Source organism: Helianthus annuus, chromosome 16 (genome assembly GCF_002127325.2).
Source record: "Helianthus annuus cultivar XRQ/B chromosome 16, HanXRQr2.0-SUNRISE, whole genome shotgun sequence".
Taxonomy (NCBI): Eukaryota; Viridiplantae; Streptophyta; class Magnoliopsida; order Asterales; family Asteraceae; genus Helianthus; species Helianthus annuus.
In genome coordinates, this window is record NC_035448.2 from 5,741,171 (window position 1) to 5,757,198 (window position 16,028).

The 16,028-nt window shown below is 34.3% G+C and overlaps 2 protein-coding genes across 4 annotated transcripts; both read right to left on the reverse strand.

Annotated features, from left to right (window-relative positions):
- Positions 1–464: 464 nt before the first annotated feature.
- On the reverse strand, positions 465–5,144 carry LOC110916734 (pentatricopeptide repeat-containing protein At5g15010, mitochondrial). 3 transcript variants are annotated; one of them, XM_022161415.2, is made up of 5 exons: positions 4,994–5,144; positions 3,287–4,891; positions 1,833–1,939; positions 1,563–1,726; positions 465–705 (listed from the first exon to the last, which is right to left on the reverse strand). In XM_022161415.2, exons 2-3 carry the CDS (start codon positions 4,876–4,878, stop codon positions 1,906–1,908), a joined length of 1,626 nt encoding a protein of 541 aa, XP_022017107.1. In that variant the 5' UTR covers positions 4,879–4,891; positions 4,994–5,144; the 3' UTR covers positions 465–705; positions 1,563–1,726; positions 1,833–1,905. The 3 variants fall into 3 exon arrangements, with proteins under 3 accessions (XP_022017107.1, XP_022017108.1, XP_035841891.1); XM_022161416.2 differs by having other exon boundaries at positions 3,297–5,144; XM_035985998.1 differs by lacking the exons at positions 465–705; positions 1,563–1,726 and having other exon boundaries at positions 1,831–1,939; positions 3,264–5,144.
- A 2,991-nt stretch (positions 5,145–8,135) lies between these two features.
- On the reverse strand, positions 8,136–13,223 carry LOC110915973 (adenine phosphoribosyltransferase 5). The gene is made up of 7 exons (XM_022160722.2): positions 13,022–13,223; positions 12,789–12,899; positions 10,850–10,942; positions 8,831–8,980; positions 8,680–8,738; positions 8,533–8,595; positions 8,136–8,427 (listed from the first exon to the last, which is right to left on the reverse strand). The coding sequence occupies exons 1-7, from the start codon at positions 13,110–13,112 to the stop codon at positions 8,413–8,415; spliced, it is 582 nt and encodes a 193-aa protein (XP_022016414.1). The 5' UTR covers positions 13,113–13,223; the 3' UTR covers positions 8,136–8,412.
- Positions 13,224–16,028: the final 2,805 nt, after the last annotated feature.

The following is a 16,028-nucleotide window of genomic DNA, read 5'->3' on the forward strand; positions in this document are numbered from 1 at the left end:
CGTTTGAGTCGGTTCCCCACTATTCCTCGCGCTTTTAGTGTTCCCCAATGAACCCTCCCCTATACAAGTAAATATATTTTATATATTGATACAAGTTCTACAAATAACAGTCTCGTTTAAGTCCATGAGCCGGCTCGAGCTCAATAAGTGAAGCTCAGGCTTGGGCTTAGGCTCGTTTATTAAACAAACTCATTTTTAAGTTTGGTTTGATTCGAACTTTTATGGAATTAATCTCGAGTATCTGACGAATGGCTTTACTTGTTTACACCCTTAGATAAATATTAAATAATTGCGCTTCAAAGAGATATATTTGGGGAAAAAGTTTTCACCAAAATTTGTTGAGCACTCACCGATCATTAGGGAGGTTGGGAAAGGGGAAAAGTGGGTAATTTTGAGGAAAACCGGAACGACACCATGCATTCTAGGGAAAACAGAGAAAAATAGGGAAAAGAGAAAAATAGGGAAAACACTGATGTGACGCTAACGTGCCACACGGGAAAATCCGGGGGAAAATGGGACGACTCCCTTGAGCATTAACCAATGGGGCACCAATTTTATTCGCGATATTGTGTTTATACACTGCTTCAATTGTGACTTCTTAAAGTGCTTTAACTGCATTGCTTAATTAAATTGCTTCAATTGCACTACTACTGCCTAATGGCCATGCAGCTTCAACAAGGGTGATATTTTTCTTGGATTCCAAGCCTGTTTCAAACAACACACAAAAATAATATAAAAAATCATTGCTTCTGTTTTTTTTTTTAAATTAAAATATCAAAATTTCAACCCTTTTTATTCAAATAGTTGATTTGAACATGGATTTTAAATAAAACACTTTAAATGAAAACATAATATTATTAGTTAGGGGTGTAAATTTCTGACACGACACAAACCTAACATGAAATTCGCAGGTTTGGGTCATTTTCAGGTTAAACATGCAAACCCATTTAGCTAAACGGGTCAGTTTCGGGTCAACCCAGTCTGGTTGGCAGGCTGACCTGTTTAACCCATTTATAATTATATTATATTATATTTTTATAATATGCTTTATGTCATAAATTAAATAGGGTGTGTATTTTTTTCCGTAATTAAAACTTAAAAAGAGAAATTGACATAAGATTTTTATAATTTAATTGTAATTGTATTATATACATTAGTGTTTTTTTGTCGTAAATTTTAATATATTAATTTGCAGGAAATAAAATTGAAAAATAAAAAAATTCAGGTTAAATAGGTCGTGTTCGGGTCAACCCACGAATATTCGGGTCGTGTTTGGGTTCATATGTATGACAGGATTTCAGGTTCGGCTTCGGTTTGTCCAAACTTTTCGGGTTCGGGTTCGGGTTGAACCCGCCAACCCGTGAACACGACCCGTTTATAGTGTAATGATATTCTTTTGTAACCTTAATTAAAAAATGCATCACTTTTACAAATATATAACAAAAAGCGGATCAAAGGTAGGCAGGCGTATTTAGAATGACTCGTTTGACCCAAAATACCCGTCAATCTTGCGATCTTTAACGTATGAACTATGAAGAACTAAGAAGGTACAATGAGCTTACCGAATCCTTCCACTAGCAAGAATATCGATACACAAGATCCATGCATAAATAGGACAGGTCAGTGGGGTCCATATCAAAATATGTAGATTTCGCATATTCGAGTATGGTTCGACAAGCATCGTGAGCCGCCAACACGTACGTTCAGTTCCATCAATAAAACCAACCTATGTAATTGTCAAAAAAAAAACATAATTAGTGAATTTATGTTGAGTTTTTTAACATCAGTGCACTAATAGTAATGGTTACGGTAAGATTAACAGTAACGAATACCTGAACAGCTCGATCGAAAAAGAACGGACCCACATACATTCGTGTACGGGCAATATTTATCTACTTTTAGAGCTCAAGCTGCTGCTAGTAATTCATAGTTCAAATAACTGCAAAAAGAAGATACGATATGATGTATGTAGAAACGTATATGAAACAAAAAAAAATAGAGATACGAATTTGTAGAACCCAAACACGACATATATATTTACTTGTGTCAAACCCTAATCCCCGAGTTGTAAATGAGTTGTAACCAAGCTGTAAAAGTGTTAACTGGCGTATTTAACTCATGCATCTTAACGAGTCAAATGAGTTGACTGATTGTAAATGAGTTATAATCAAGTAACGGGTCGATCTGTTTAATTGAACAAGTTAAACACGCCCCGTTTATTAGAATCGCTAAGTGGAATCAAAATATGATTATTTTCATATTGTGTTTTATTGGTGTGTGCTTAATAGTGTACACGTTCCAAATCGTTATCAAAACGACTCCCTGAAAAACTTTGTACATAATCTCTTAAGAGTTAATTACTTTTTTCGTCCCTGTGGTTTTTGCTGAAAATAACTATTACAGTCCACCTCACTTAACACCGTCCATTTAAGTTGTTAAGTTTGGGTGAAATGACAAAATTGCCCCTGTCAGTATAAAAACATAATATATAAAATTCTAAAAAAATTAAACAATTGAAAACGTAATGGACTGTAATAGTTATTTTCAACAAACCACAGGGACGAAAAACGTAATTAACTCTAATCTCTTAAACTGAAAAACTTTCCGCTAATTTCGAGCAAACTAAACAAAGAGGCAATTTCATATACACCCCTACAAACTTGCAAAATATCATATATACCCATGGAAAATTAAAAATATCATATATACCCTTACAAAGCAGTTGAAATTTCATATATACCCAATTCATTAAAAGCAATTTAAGAGATGACAATTTTATTCTTATTATTCTAAAACGTTAAATCTCATATACAACCTTTAACTTCAAATATTATATTTACTCATTTCTAGCATAATTTATTTAGCTTAAATATTATATATGGAGTATACTATTGTTTATAGATAAAAAATAAAAATAAAAAGGGTAAAAATAAATTTAAGCTAAAAATGTGTTATATAAAAATATGAAGTTAAAAGATCACCATATAAGAAAACTTGAAGTTAAAAAAATAAGGGTAAAATGTTCATTAATAAATTGTTTTTAATAAATTGGGTATATTTGATATTTTAACTACTTTGTAAGGGCATAAACGATATTTTTAGTTTTGGTTGGTATATATGATTTTTTTTTTTAAGTTTGTAAGGGTATATATGAAATTAATCCAACAAAATATTAAACCGTCAACATAATTGACCAAGGCGTCATATTGACCCACATCCGAATTCCAACCCATAAAGATTTTAAATAGCTTGGATATCATAACTTTACGTAAACGTAACAGGTTACCCGTCACTACATTTAGTTCGTGAGTCAATCATTGACCGCTCCGTTGACTGCTTAGCGGTCAACCAAGCTTGCAGTTTTTGTTCTATCTCAGGCTCAGGCAGTAAACCTTTCGACTTCATTTCTACATGATACTTATACGCTTCCTCAAACTTCCCGTTCAGAAAAAGCCCGTTTACCAACGCAACGTATGAACTCCTATCGGGATCTAGCCCGTTGCTAATCATCTCGTCCCATAGCTTCCACACGTTCTCAAACGTATCCCATCGACAAAACTTTGTAATCAACATAGTGTAGGTCTCGTGATTCACGCAACATCCAATCCGATTCATCTGTTTCAAGATCGACAAAGCTTGTTCAGACGTTCTTGACGCGCGAAAAAAAGCATTGTATGTTTGAACCGTAGGCGACAGCCGTCTTCGAAGCATTTCATCGAACAAGTTAAACGCGTCCAACGTTTTTCCCTTTTTACAAAGAGGAATGATCATCGAGTTGTAAGTACTCGTGTTTGGATGAATCCCCTTTTCTTTCATCGATTTCATAAGCTCACGCGCTTCTCTTTCAAGCCCGGATTTCGAAAAAGCGTGAATCACACCGTTATATATCCGTATATCCGGATTGACACGCGAGGCTTTCAACTCGTTGTAAATCTTGATCAATTCTTTCGTCTCGTTGCAGTTCGTATAGCACGTTATGATCGTCGAATACGATATAACATCACGCGGGATCTTTCTATTACACATCTCCCACCATATCCTCTTTCCCTCTCGTGGACTACAAATAACGTTACACCATCCGTTTAAAACAATGTTAAAACTTTTCGTCGTTAACGGGTAAACATCTTTGTTACGCTTCAACAAAACCTCCGCTTCCTTAACGTTTTTGTACCGACAAAGTGCGGATAAAAGATCATGAAACTCATGAACACCGGTTTGTAAACTAAACCGATGATACGCGTAAAACGTCTTTATAGCTTTATCCACATCATGAACAGCCGAATACTTTCGGATCATGATCAACAACGTCTGTTGACTCACCATTGACTCCCCACCGTTTCTTCCGCCTTTCTTCATCTCACTAATCAAAGCCCAAGCAGCGTTAAACCGTCTCGCTTTCCCCAATATCGCGATCACGCAATGGTACTGGCGAAACGAATGCGTGTAACCCGGTTGTTTCCTGGCCCATTGAAAGAACATAAACGCCGCCTTCCAATCGTTTCGTACCCGCGACAGAACTTCCGTCACAACGTCCATCGACACCGCCACATTACACCCCTCAAGATTCTTCCTTACAGCGGTGTAATCTCGACCCGGTTGCCCGATTATGTCCATTATCAATCCAACCCGTTTTTCAAGTTCACATTTATCAACAGAATCTTTAACTAAACCTAGGGTTTCACCACGATTTCCTACAGTTGAGGAACAAAAAAACACTGGGAAATTATGGGGTTTAACTTTAATTGGGTAATTATTCAAGGGATTTATCGGGCGAATTATAGATACATAAGTTGTTGTTGTTGTTGTTGAACATAAACTATTGCGATTTGAAAGCAGTAATAACAATGGTGGGACAATCTTTGTTCTGTACTTCCACATGGTTAATGTAAACCTAATTCATGTGAGGAATAGATACATGAGGATGGGTATGAGAAGAAGAAGCGATATGCATACATGAGCAGAAGCAGAGTAAGGGAAAACAATACATGCATACCAGGTGTTTGATAATATGCGTCAGAGAGAGTCCAGTTTGTGAATTCCGATTAGGGTCTAGAAAGAGAGGCTACAAAAGAACGAGTCAATATTGATTGGGTTATTTGGGCTAAAGTTTGGTTTGTATTTTGGTATTGGGCTAGTTATATGGTGGGTCAGATCCAATTGAATGATGTGTGCATACATATGGAGAAAGTGTAAAATAGAACAGTGTTTATCGTGTGTTACACACGTGAGCAGGAGATTAAGACGTGTGTCATTTCGTACCTTTTATAACGTGCGTAATTATGTATAGGGTAGGGATATGATAAAAAGTGTCTAAAATGTAAGAAGGGTAAGAAGTGTTTTAAACCATTGGATATTTGATCTAATGGTTGAGATCAATAGGGTATAAAATGTAAATTGTGTTTTAATTAGAAGGACCTTATGTAAAAATTGAAGGGCAATAGTGACTTTTCCAACATTTCAAATATGGTAACCGTTTCAAAACCACCCATCAAACTCCTAAAGATCAGCGAATTATATGTAACCGCCATCAATCTCCAAAAAAAATCAGCGAATTTCTTCATACTTTAAAACATTCCCAGATTTTTAAAACGTAATCGCAGATTCAAGTCATGGTGTTTTATCTGGAGAGATTGTTGATGGCGTGGTGTTTTATCTGGAGACATTGTTCATGGCGTAGTGTTTTATAAATACAAAACATTCCCAGATTTTAAAACACCATGACTAGGATTCAAGTCATGGTGTTTTATCTGGAGACCTTGTTCATAGTGTGGTGTTTTAAACATCTATGATTCAAGTCATGGTGTTTTATCAGGAGACATTATTCATGGCGTGGTGTTTTATCAATACAAAAACATTCCCATATTTTAAAACACCATGACTATGATTCAAGTCATGGTGTTTTTACATCTGGGCAATCAAATACAAAACATTCCCAGATTTTAAAACACCATGACTAGGATTCAAGTCATGGTGTTTTATCTGGAGACCTTGTTCATAGTGTGGTGTTTTAAACATCTATGATTCAAGTCATGGTGTTTTATCAGGAGACATTATTCATGGCGTGGTGTTTTATAAATACAAAAACACCATGACGGTGAATGATTTGTGGAGACGAAAGAAATTGGTGACGATGGTCGGAGATGCAGACGATGGTCGGAGAAGATGATCTGAGAACTAATGGCGATTTTATGATGAGAATTTACGATCACCATCCTAAAAAAACTCATTAGCGGTTATTTTTTTTAGCAATTATCTAGGAAATCAATTAATTGATAAGAATGGACAATTACTAATATACCCTTTTGAATTAATTAAGATTAGGGACACTTGTCATTCTCACATTATTTCTCACACTTCTTACAAAAGTTGGACTTTGTACAGGATCCTTTACTATTATGTATATAACATGCGTAATTAGTAATTAGGGCTTGCAACAACTTATGCGTAATTTTGAGTTTAACATGCGTAATTTTCGTGTTTGGTGGCATGTGGGTTTTGATTTTTTTATAACGTACGTAATTATGCAAATAACGTGCATGATTAGTGTTTAACCAAACCATGCGTAATTATGCATTATAACATGTGTAATTATGTCAAGTTAATTACTATTGTGCCACCGCGTTCAATTGAAGGCCAAGAGTAGGTCAGATGTGCAATTGATATGCTCACGTACGCTTCACACTGTTGTACGTTAACTGGCCTCTTTATATATAAATATAATTGTATATTTGTGTGTGTATAATAAGTTAAAAAACAATTCGAGCTGAGCCAAGCGGACATTTACTCATACTTTTCTCATTTATAAACCGAACAAAACCGAAAATCGAACAAGCATTTTCTGAGCAAGCAACGAGCAATTTAGATGAAAATTTGTCAAGAAAATATAATAGTGATCACCAAATTTTATTTTATTAAAACTACATGAAAATAAAAATCCTATAAAATGTACCGTTTGTGTTGATCACAAAGTTTATGTAACACTTAGATATACCCTTATTTTGTATTAAAAAAATATCCAACATTAATAGAAAACTTTTCATAAGCACGTGATATATGATGCTATACAAATCCACAAAGATTTGCTAGTGATTTAGTTTACCACATCACAAAAATTCTCTTTTTTTTTTCCCTAGAAAAGTATGGCAACAATCATATCTATATGATATGATGCGTTATTTTCTATAAGATATCATATCACATTCACATTTGCCTTTCAAAATAAAAATATCACATTCACATTTGCCTTTCAATCAAGTTAAATGTTGCCGTATAACAATATATTCATTAAAATTGACTCTAATGGCTACGGCTGCAAACAAATCAAACGTTCAGCGAACAGTTCGTCAATCGTTCGGCGGAAAGTTCGTTTGTGTTCGAATGAACGAACACGAACAAAAAATTTGGTTTGTTTAGTTAAACGAACAAACATGAACAGAGGCCGCATTCGTTCATTTATGTTCGTGAACGCTCGATAAAGTGTTCGTTAATGTTTTTAGTTTTTATATTTTATTTAAATACTTCAAAACTCCGGCAAATAAAATATTTAATAAGTGTCAGTGTATTAAATATTTTGTTCTTGAATGCTTGTTGTGTTAATTTGTTTCCATTGTGTTCATGAACGTTAGTTTGTGCTTTTCATCAACGTTCTTTTTCGGCCGTTGCCTAAAGTTAATAAACGAGCACGAACAAAGACATTTCCTTAACAAACGAACGCAAACATAAAATTTCGTTCGATAAGTGTTCATAAACATATATATTTCTTAACAAACAAACATGGACAAGGTTTTGTTTATGTTTGTTCCGTTCATTTGCAGCCCTACTAATGGCGTTTGACCATGTAAATGCTTTATCTAATTAGGAACCAATCTTTAACAGTTTCACCTTTAAACCAAAGTACCGAACTATAAACATCCCTAGTCGGCACTAGCAGAGTAGGAGGCATTAGAAGAGCGGTAGGGCGATGAAAAACTAAGCCATTTTAGAAGCAATCGCGTATTGTAAGGGACGTTTGACCCTAGTTTTGTCAAGGCTAAAAAGAACACACACGCGGTTAACCAGCATGGTTAATAATCAAAATCCAAATGAATAATAAAAAAAAAAAAAAAAAAAAAAAAAAAAAAAAAAACCAACACATATGAAGTTATGAACACCCCCACCATTGCCAATGGTGTATAATCATGAATCTGACTGAGTTTGTTGGTTCAAATATTCAATCAAAGTAATGTGTTCATCTACAAAATGCACCTAATCTTCCAATGGGGAATAACAAAAACACAAAACCTAACAATTACAAACTCCAAAGTATAGCTCTTTTGTAACAAGCAAACCCTAAATTCCACTGTCGGATCTCGAAAAGACGGATTTGCCCTTCTCCATATGTTAACCCCGCCATCCATCAGCTATCGCAGCATCTCATAACGCACCTTCCTGTTCATCATCATCATCATCAACATTCAGATAATATTCCTAATATGACAATTTCAAGTATTAACTATAAGCGGAAAAAACAAAAATATGGTCGTAAAAACGTACCAGATCATCTAGCCGAGGCTCCACAAGAACATATAGCGGTACCCCGTTTAGTCTCCAATTACCCTGTCAACCATCACAAGTCAATTTATATAATAAAAAATAAAAAAAAAATAAAAAAACTACTTTTGGAAAGAAAAAAAAGGATACCTTCACGAGCGGCAACCCGATAACACATGCACATTCAACAACTTCGGCTCCAACGCGTTCTACAACAAACATGTTGAAACAAACACATACAGTTATCGGTCCGGTCAAGTATGATTGTAACTCCATATAAAGATGCGTCTTCCGTGTTTACCTAAAAGCCTTATGGCTGCCGAGAGGGTGCCACCTGTCGCCACGAGATCATCGACGATCAACACACTCTCACCCGGTTGCACAGCCCCAACATGCATCTCTAGACAGTCTGTACCGTACTCTAGCACATATGCCTCAGATATTACCTCACCTACACATTTTAAGTTGATAATCAATTTATGGGTTACCCTCAGCCCCACATGAGATATCACATTAATGTTTGAAATTAATTGTTAGATGACACATTGGATGCCATATTTATTTATATTTAAAATTTAAAAAAATAATTATTAAATGTCACACATCAGATGACACTTAGACAAAAATATAGACACTAAAATGACAAATAAGATCTCATGTCATTGGTTCTTAAAAATTAGCAAAAATAATATAAATTAATAATATACAGTGTTAGTTGATTTCTATGTGCCTAAACTTAAATTAAGCTGCTAAAAATATAGAAAAAAAAAATATTCTTAAAAATTAACAAAAAATTATAAATTAATAATACAGTGTTAGTTGATTTCTATGTGCCTAACTTAAATTAAGCTGGTAAAAATATAGAAAAAAAAGAGTAAATTGCCATTTTAGTCCCTGAGGTTTGGTCTAAATTGCCATTTTAGTCCAAATAGTTTTTTTTCCTCCTCCGGGTCCTTAACGTTTCCCTTTTCTTGCCATTTTGATCACATTGTCTAACTCAGTCTAAAAATCTGGTTATAATCAAGGGTATTTTTGGCATAACTGTTGTGTAGTGATAACCAGAGGTAGTTTACAACATAATTTATAAACCTTATAATAATTTAATGCCAAAATACCCCTGATTTTAACCTGGTTTTTAGACTAAGTTATGCAATGTAATCAAAATGACAAGAAAAAGGAAAAGTCAGGGACCCAGAGGAGAGAAAAAAACTATTTGGACTAAAATGGCAATTTGGACAAAAACTCGAGGACTAAAATGGCAATTTACTCAAAAAAAATTATATGTATCTATTTGGTGCAATTATATAATTACTAAATATAACATTTAGGATAGCTCTTATCTTCAGTGTATTTATTGGATAAAAATGAGATGTTAATAACAGTTATGCCACTAGAATTTATCAACATCATTAGCCGATTTTGTTTGTTTAGTGGTCCTTCAAGCTCTTTCCATTTTTTAATCTTTTAGTCGAGTTTGTTTTATTTCTTTTAAAGTTGTCATTTATATCCTTGTATTTTCTAGAAATCTTTTGATCACTTTGACTTTCTAATATGTATCGATATAAATACGAGTTCGTCTACGTTTTACATCATGTGGGTTACTTGGTGTTACAAACTCGTGTTTTTCTTTTACGCTTTTTTTTTTTCGATTTTGGTCATTGTTGGCCTGCTACTTAGCACGATTCTAACAATCTAACCCCCAACGCTGGTAGTACGGTTTTACACCCCCCACCCCGCAACGCGGGGGGCTCAAGCCTAGTTCCTAATATAAAGATTCCTAGGAGGTTTAAACCCAAGGGCGTAGCTTAAGAGGGGCCGGGAGGGGCGCCCGACCCCCCGAACTTTTCGCTTAGTAGTGTTATATATGTAGTTTTCGTATAGAAATTTTTGGGTATATACGTTTTCGACCCCCCGGTTCTATAGAATTTTTTGGGTATATACTTTTTCGACCCCCCCGTTTTCATGGTCAAGCTTCGCCACTGTAATTAAACCCTTAACTTTTTAGCTAATTTTTTTTTGGATAATATATAACCTAAAGAGAAAAATGCACGTATAGCCGTTGTGGTTTGCCAATACTTCACTTTTAGTCCCCAACTTTATAAAATTACACTTTTGGTCATTTCACAAACACTTAACTACCCGAGTAGCAACCGAGCAAACCACAGGTAACAAAAGTATAATTTTACAAAGTTGGAAACTAAAGATGAAATACCGACAAACCACATAGACTATCCGAACATCTTTCTCTAACCTAAATTACAGGCTAAAACTGTGAATATGTGGTGTTAATATAATAAAATAAATAAAAAATTATGGGTACCTGGCAGCTTTCTTGGCTTGCGCAGTGGGACAAACTTGGCACCAATAGCTAAAGCAATTGGAGGACCAAATATAAATCCTCTGGCTTCAACTCCTGTATATTAAAAAAAAAAAAAGACATTTTTTTTTTTAAAAAGTAAAAGAGCTTTCATTGGTAAGGCCATAATATTTTAATATATTTTTTTTTGAAAAGAATAATATTTTAATATATACAGCTTAGTTGTCACTTTAAAATACGTTTTTGACATAAATTCATACCTAATAAACAGCATAGACATGTGACCAAAAAAAAAATAGATACTGATATGCTACATACATAATCTATGCCTTATAAACAAGTAGGACTAAAAATAGGTCCACATCTAATATCAATCTTCTGAGGATACAATTATACAAATAATGGAACCATTGGTTAGGAACATTTAATATCAACCAAACTACCAAGTTTTCTGTCACTTTAAATTTGTCTTTGTCATTAATCCATACCTAATCTACAGTTAACAATATGTTAATATGTTAAAATGTTAAGAGTAAACTGCCATTTTGGTCCCTGAGGTTTAGTCACTTTTGCCACTTTAGTCCAAAACTCAAATCTTTTGCATCTAGGTCCCTGTGGTTTCAGTTTTATTGCCATTTTGGTCCAAAAGTGAAATCAGGTCATATTTGTCTTATAAAATCCTGCTATTTTGTCATTTTTCTCAGGGGCAAAATGGTCATTTTGATAAGATAGCAGGATGGTTAGGAAAAATGGTTATTTTCCTCAGGGGCAAAATGGTCAGGAAAATGACAAAATAGCAAGATTTTTTAAAACAAATATTACCTGATTTCACTTTTGGACCAAAATGACAATAAAACTAAAACCACAGGGACCCAGATGCAAAAGGTTTGAGTTTTGGACTAAAGTGGCAAAAATGACCAAACCTCAGGGACTAAAATGGCACTTTACTCAAATGTTAAATTTCATGTTAGACAAGAAAGAACAATCCACATGCAATCTTTGGGTGCTGATATGATACATAATCTATGTTTTCTAAACAAAGATGATAACAAATCAGGCCCACATGTGACATTATTTATTATTAAACAATGTTTTATAACTTATAAGATATAATAAGTTATATGTCTTGGTTTAAGAGTTATCTATTGCTTTCTCTTGCTTTTTTGCAAACTTCCAGCACTAGAAATTGGATAAAGTTTGGATTTTTTGCAGAGGGAATAATCTTGATCTTAAATTATATATTAAATTAAATTAATAGTTAATTGGTTTGACCACAAAAGTCAACATCAAGCCCTAAATATTCTACTGCTTGGTAAATGTAATTTTTTATCTAAAAAGAATAACTTGAGCACAATGCAGACTTAACAATGTTCTTAAAAAAAATAAAAAATAATAATTAAAAAAAAACCTTGACAAAGAACAAATTACTTCACCATGTTCTTACAGATTAAACACCCTAATTCCCACAACAGGAAGTAAACAAATATATTTTAAAAAAAAAAGTAAATTAAAAACACCAATTTACCGGCAATCCACTGCATGAAAGTGTATAAGAGAATTCAATAAATACACAAAAAAAAATGAATAAAAGATAAAACAGTTTTAATTGGTTTGAAAGTGTTAATTGGTTTGACCACAAAAGTCAACATCAAACCCGAAATATTCTAATGCTTGGCAAATGTAAATATTAATAATAATAATCTGAGCACAATGCAGACTTAACAGTTTTCTTAAAAAAAAAAAAAAAAAAAAAGAAACTTGACAAAACAACCAATTACTCCACCATATTCCTACAAATCAAGAACCCTAATTTTCACAACAACAAATAAACAAATATAAAAAAACCCCATGAATTAAAACACCAATTTACACACAATCACTGCATGAAAGTAAAAAAAAAAAAAAAGAAATAAAATACACAATAAAAAAAATAAAACAATACCAGCAACAACTGAAATTTTCTTGTCTCGATAACGATCAACAAAGATATCAACAGTGTATCTGAACGCCTTTTGATCCAACAGAAGCGTTGTAATATCTTGAAACATTATCCCTACAGCAGAAATTCAAGTTAAGTAACCGACCCACCAAGTGTTCGACGAAATTCCACAGTGAAAAAACCCACCAAGTGTTCGACGAAATTCCGCAGTGAAAAAAACATAATAATAATAATACCTGGTTTAGGGAAGTGGGGAACGACTCGTATGGCGTCTGAGATGGCCTTTATTCGTGGGTCTCCATGTAAACCATTCTCTTCTGCAAACATGATCTGTTAATCGGTAACTTTCCGGTGAGATTGAATGTTAATCACTTCTTCTTTCTTGATGAACAACGACTTATCCGGTATGCTATTTATAGGAGAATAACATGTACTTTCCTCCCAATGAAAACTAAAATTCTTTATTATTAAAATATATTTTATTATTATTATTATTTTATTTATTTTAAATGTCACTAAATAATTTCTTTTTTATTTTTCGGCGGTAAGAGGTTAAAACCAAAGAAATCAGTGTAAATATTAGGTCCTTCGGTTTCATTTTGGTTTAAGCCACAGGTCTAAATGTAAGGCGATATCGTGGTCCGAATGGTCTGTTTTTAGCCTGGTGTAATCGTTGGGTTTTGTTTGGCTACTTTAGCCTTTCGGCTTGTGTGGCTGCGTTTTGTGTTTTATGAAATTCACTGTTCCGAAAAATATCTTTTTTTTTTATTTTGTTTGGATTTATCAGTGAGCTCATTAGAGCAAAGAGATAATTTTAACACGCTTTTAAGATACTTAATGGGTTTAACGTCTAAAAATAGGGTGAAATTACATTTTTGTCCTTCTACTTAACCCGTGTATTACAATTTAAAAAGGTTGAAACTCTCAAACATGTTTTGTTTCACATTACTTGCCTAAAGAAACATTGACGGAAAAATTCTTATAATAGAGAAGAGTAATTCAATAAAATATTCCTTAACGGCATTGTTTAGTTACGCCGATAGGCCATTTGCCTGTTTAGTTTTAATTTTTCTTGGTTCATGGATGGTTCAAAACTGAACCGAACCAAAAGTTATGGTTTTTGTTTTGGTTATGGCTCAAAACCCAATTAAAACGTCTTAAATATTAATCTAAGTGTTATGTTCCTAGCCGTATCACACAAGCACCACTGTATACTTATATTTATCCATTTTAAGTTTATGCGCCCACTTTAAATTTGTATATCTAATTCGTGTATAACAAATAATACAAACAAATGTACCCAATAAAATCTCAATCCTAATATTCGTATAGTCTGGATGGGTATAAGCAGGCAAACATTTTTTTATTTTTTTAATCCTAGGAGATAAGACTGGCTGCTCTCAACGAGAACCAAAACCTTAAAAAAAATCTTATTTTTAGCATGTAAAGTATATTCTTATGAATTATTGGACTTAACAAAATATGTAAAAACAAAAACTTAGATTGTAAATGTTTTGTTTATTATTGTTTCAACTACTGAATTTTCTGAAAATACTTGTTAAATGACCACATGTACATAGTTATGTAATAATATTTACATACTAATATATATTGTATAATTTGTTATTTTGTATTAGATCAGTATAATAGTAACAACTAAACAAGGTTTGAAAATTTTTTATATTAAAAGTGAACCATTGACTTTGTAGTTTCAACCCTCGCAGTTCACAAAGTTGATTTGATCGTTTTTCAGTACTGATGGCGTAGGGCGAATAGGACTACCACCTTTTATATTGTTTTTAAGGGTGTAAGGGTGAAGGGGGTGCACACCTAATAGGTGAGTGCCCTCTCTTACGCCAAACCAATCCCCGTGTGCCACGTCAACTCCCCTCTTAAACTCCCCTAACACCCCCATTTGATGGCGCCACTCCCCTATTAGGTGAATTGGTTTTTTTTAAAAAAAAAAAAAAAAAAAAAAAAAAGAAAATACCTGATTGGACAGCTGCCTTCTCTCTCCTCCCTCTCTCTCGGTGAGCCGCCACCGGTTCCCCACCATCTCTCCTCCCCGATTTCATTTACCGAAGGGTTGGCGGTGTCTTACCGCCTTCCTTCTCTCCACCCCGCTTCGGTATACCGAAGACGCCCCGAAGGGCCTAAGGGGTGCTCACCTAATAGGTGAGTCCCCCATCTTACACATAGCCAATCAGATCAAGCCACGTCAACTCCCCTAATACACTCCCCTAATACCTTGTTTTGATGGCGGCACTCACCTATTAGGTGAGTTGTTTTTTTTTTTTTTTTTATTCTAAAATAATGCATGTTTTATAAATTAAAAAAAGATTAGTAAAAATAAAAATTAAATAAAAGACATTTCATTAAATTAAAAAAAAAAACATTCGAACTAGAAAAAAAGATACATTCAACCTAAAAAAATATAAAAACAAACTACTCCTCGTCCGAATCAACTTCAAGGTGAGGCAAATCTAAACTTCCGAGATGCTCAACGAGATCGTGTTTTAGCCTCCAATGCGTGTCTTCGTCAATGAGCTCTGTATAGGCTGTATCATCGAAGACGGGTTCGACTGGAGGATCTTGAATATGAACCGGTGCTATCGCCCTTCCGTCGTCTTTTATAATCATGTTGTGTAAAATAAGGCACGTATACACGATGGACCTTCTTGAAACCACTCGTCATACGCTTCCACGTCACTAACAATTTTTAGGAACAAAGACTTGGACATACGAAACCTGTGACGAAAAGTATCTTCACTAAATTTTGGATTTTCATCAAAATAATCGGCCATGAGTGTCTCGTGGCCCCCCACACGATCTCGACGGACATATTTTTTTTTACTAGACGATGTCGTGTCTAGTAGCTCCGCTTGTTGGATGAGATTTTGGAAGAAAACTAAGCTACTATCGCTTGACGACGCATCTCCATCGTCGGGAAAGTCGGGTAGGGTAGAAAGAAACGGGAACTTGGAATCCATTTTGTGTTTGAAAGATATAAATTTGAGAATTTTGGTGTTGGTTTGTTGTGAATGTGGTAAAAAATGAATTAAGATTGGTTAGTATATATATTGTTTTAAAAAAAATTGATTTTTTTTTTTAAAAATTCGACCGTTGGTAAACGGTCAATTCTCGATCCACGCGCAAAATCAATCGGTGAACCCACAATCAAAACCCACCCCGATTCGGGACCCCGCGGTGATGGCGGCGGTGTTCCCGATCGGGGAAAGGCCT

What these genes read in the sequence shown, in the direction of transcription:
- LOC110916734 (XM_022161415.2), bottom strand. Translation starts at nt 4,878, where the DNA reads ATGTGGAAGTACAGAACAAAGATTGTCCCACCATTGTTATTACTGCTT. An exon ending in CGAACTAAATGTAGTGACGG is followed by an intron (nt 1,940 to 3,286) that starts GTAACCTGTTAC and finishes TTCTTTTTGCAG; the next exon opens with TTATTTGAACTATGAATTAC.
- LOC110915973 (XM_022160722.2), bottom strand. Translation starts at nt 13,112, where the DNA reads ATGTTTGCAGAAGAGAATGGTTTACATGGAGACCCACGAATAAAGGCC. An exon ending in TCCCCACTTCCCTAAACCAG is followed by an intron (nt 12,900 to 13,021) that starts GTATTATTATTA and finishes TTTCTGCTGTAG; the next exon opens with GGATAATGTTTCAAGATATT. An exon ending in CAAGCCAAGAAAGCTGCCAG is followed by an intron (nt 8,981 to 10,849) that starts GTACCCATAATT and finishes TAAAATGTGTAG; the next exon opens with GTGAGGTAATATCTGAGGCA.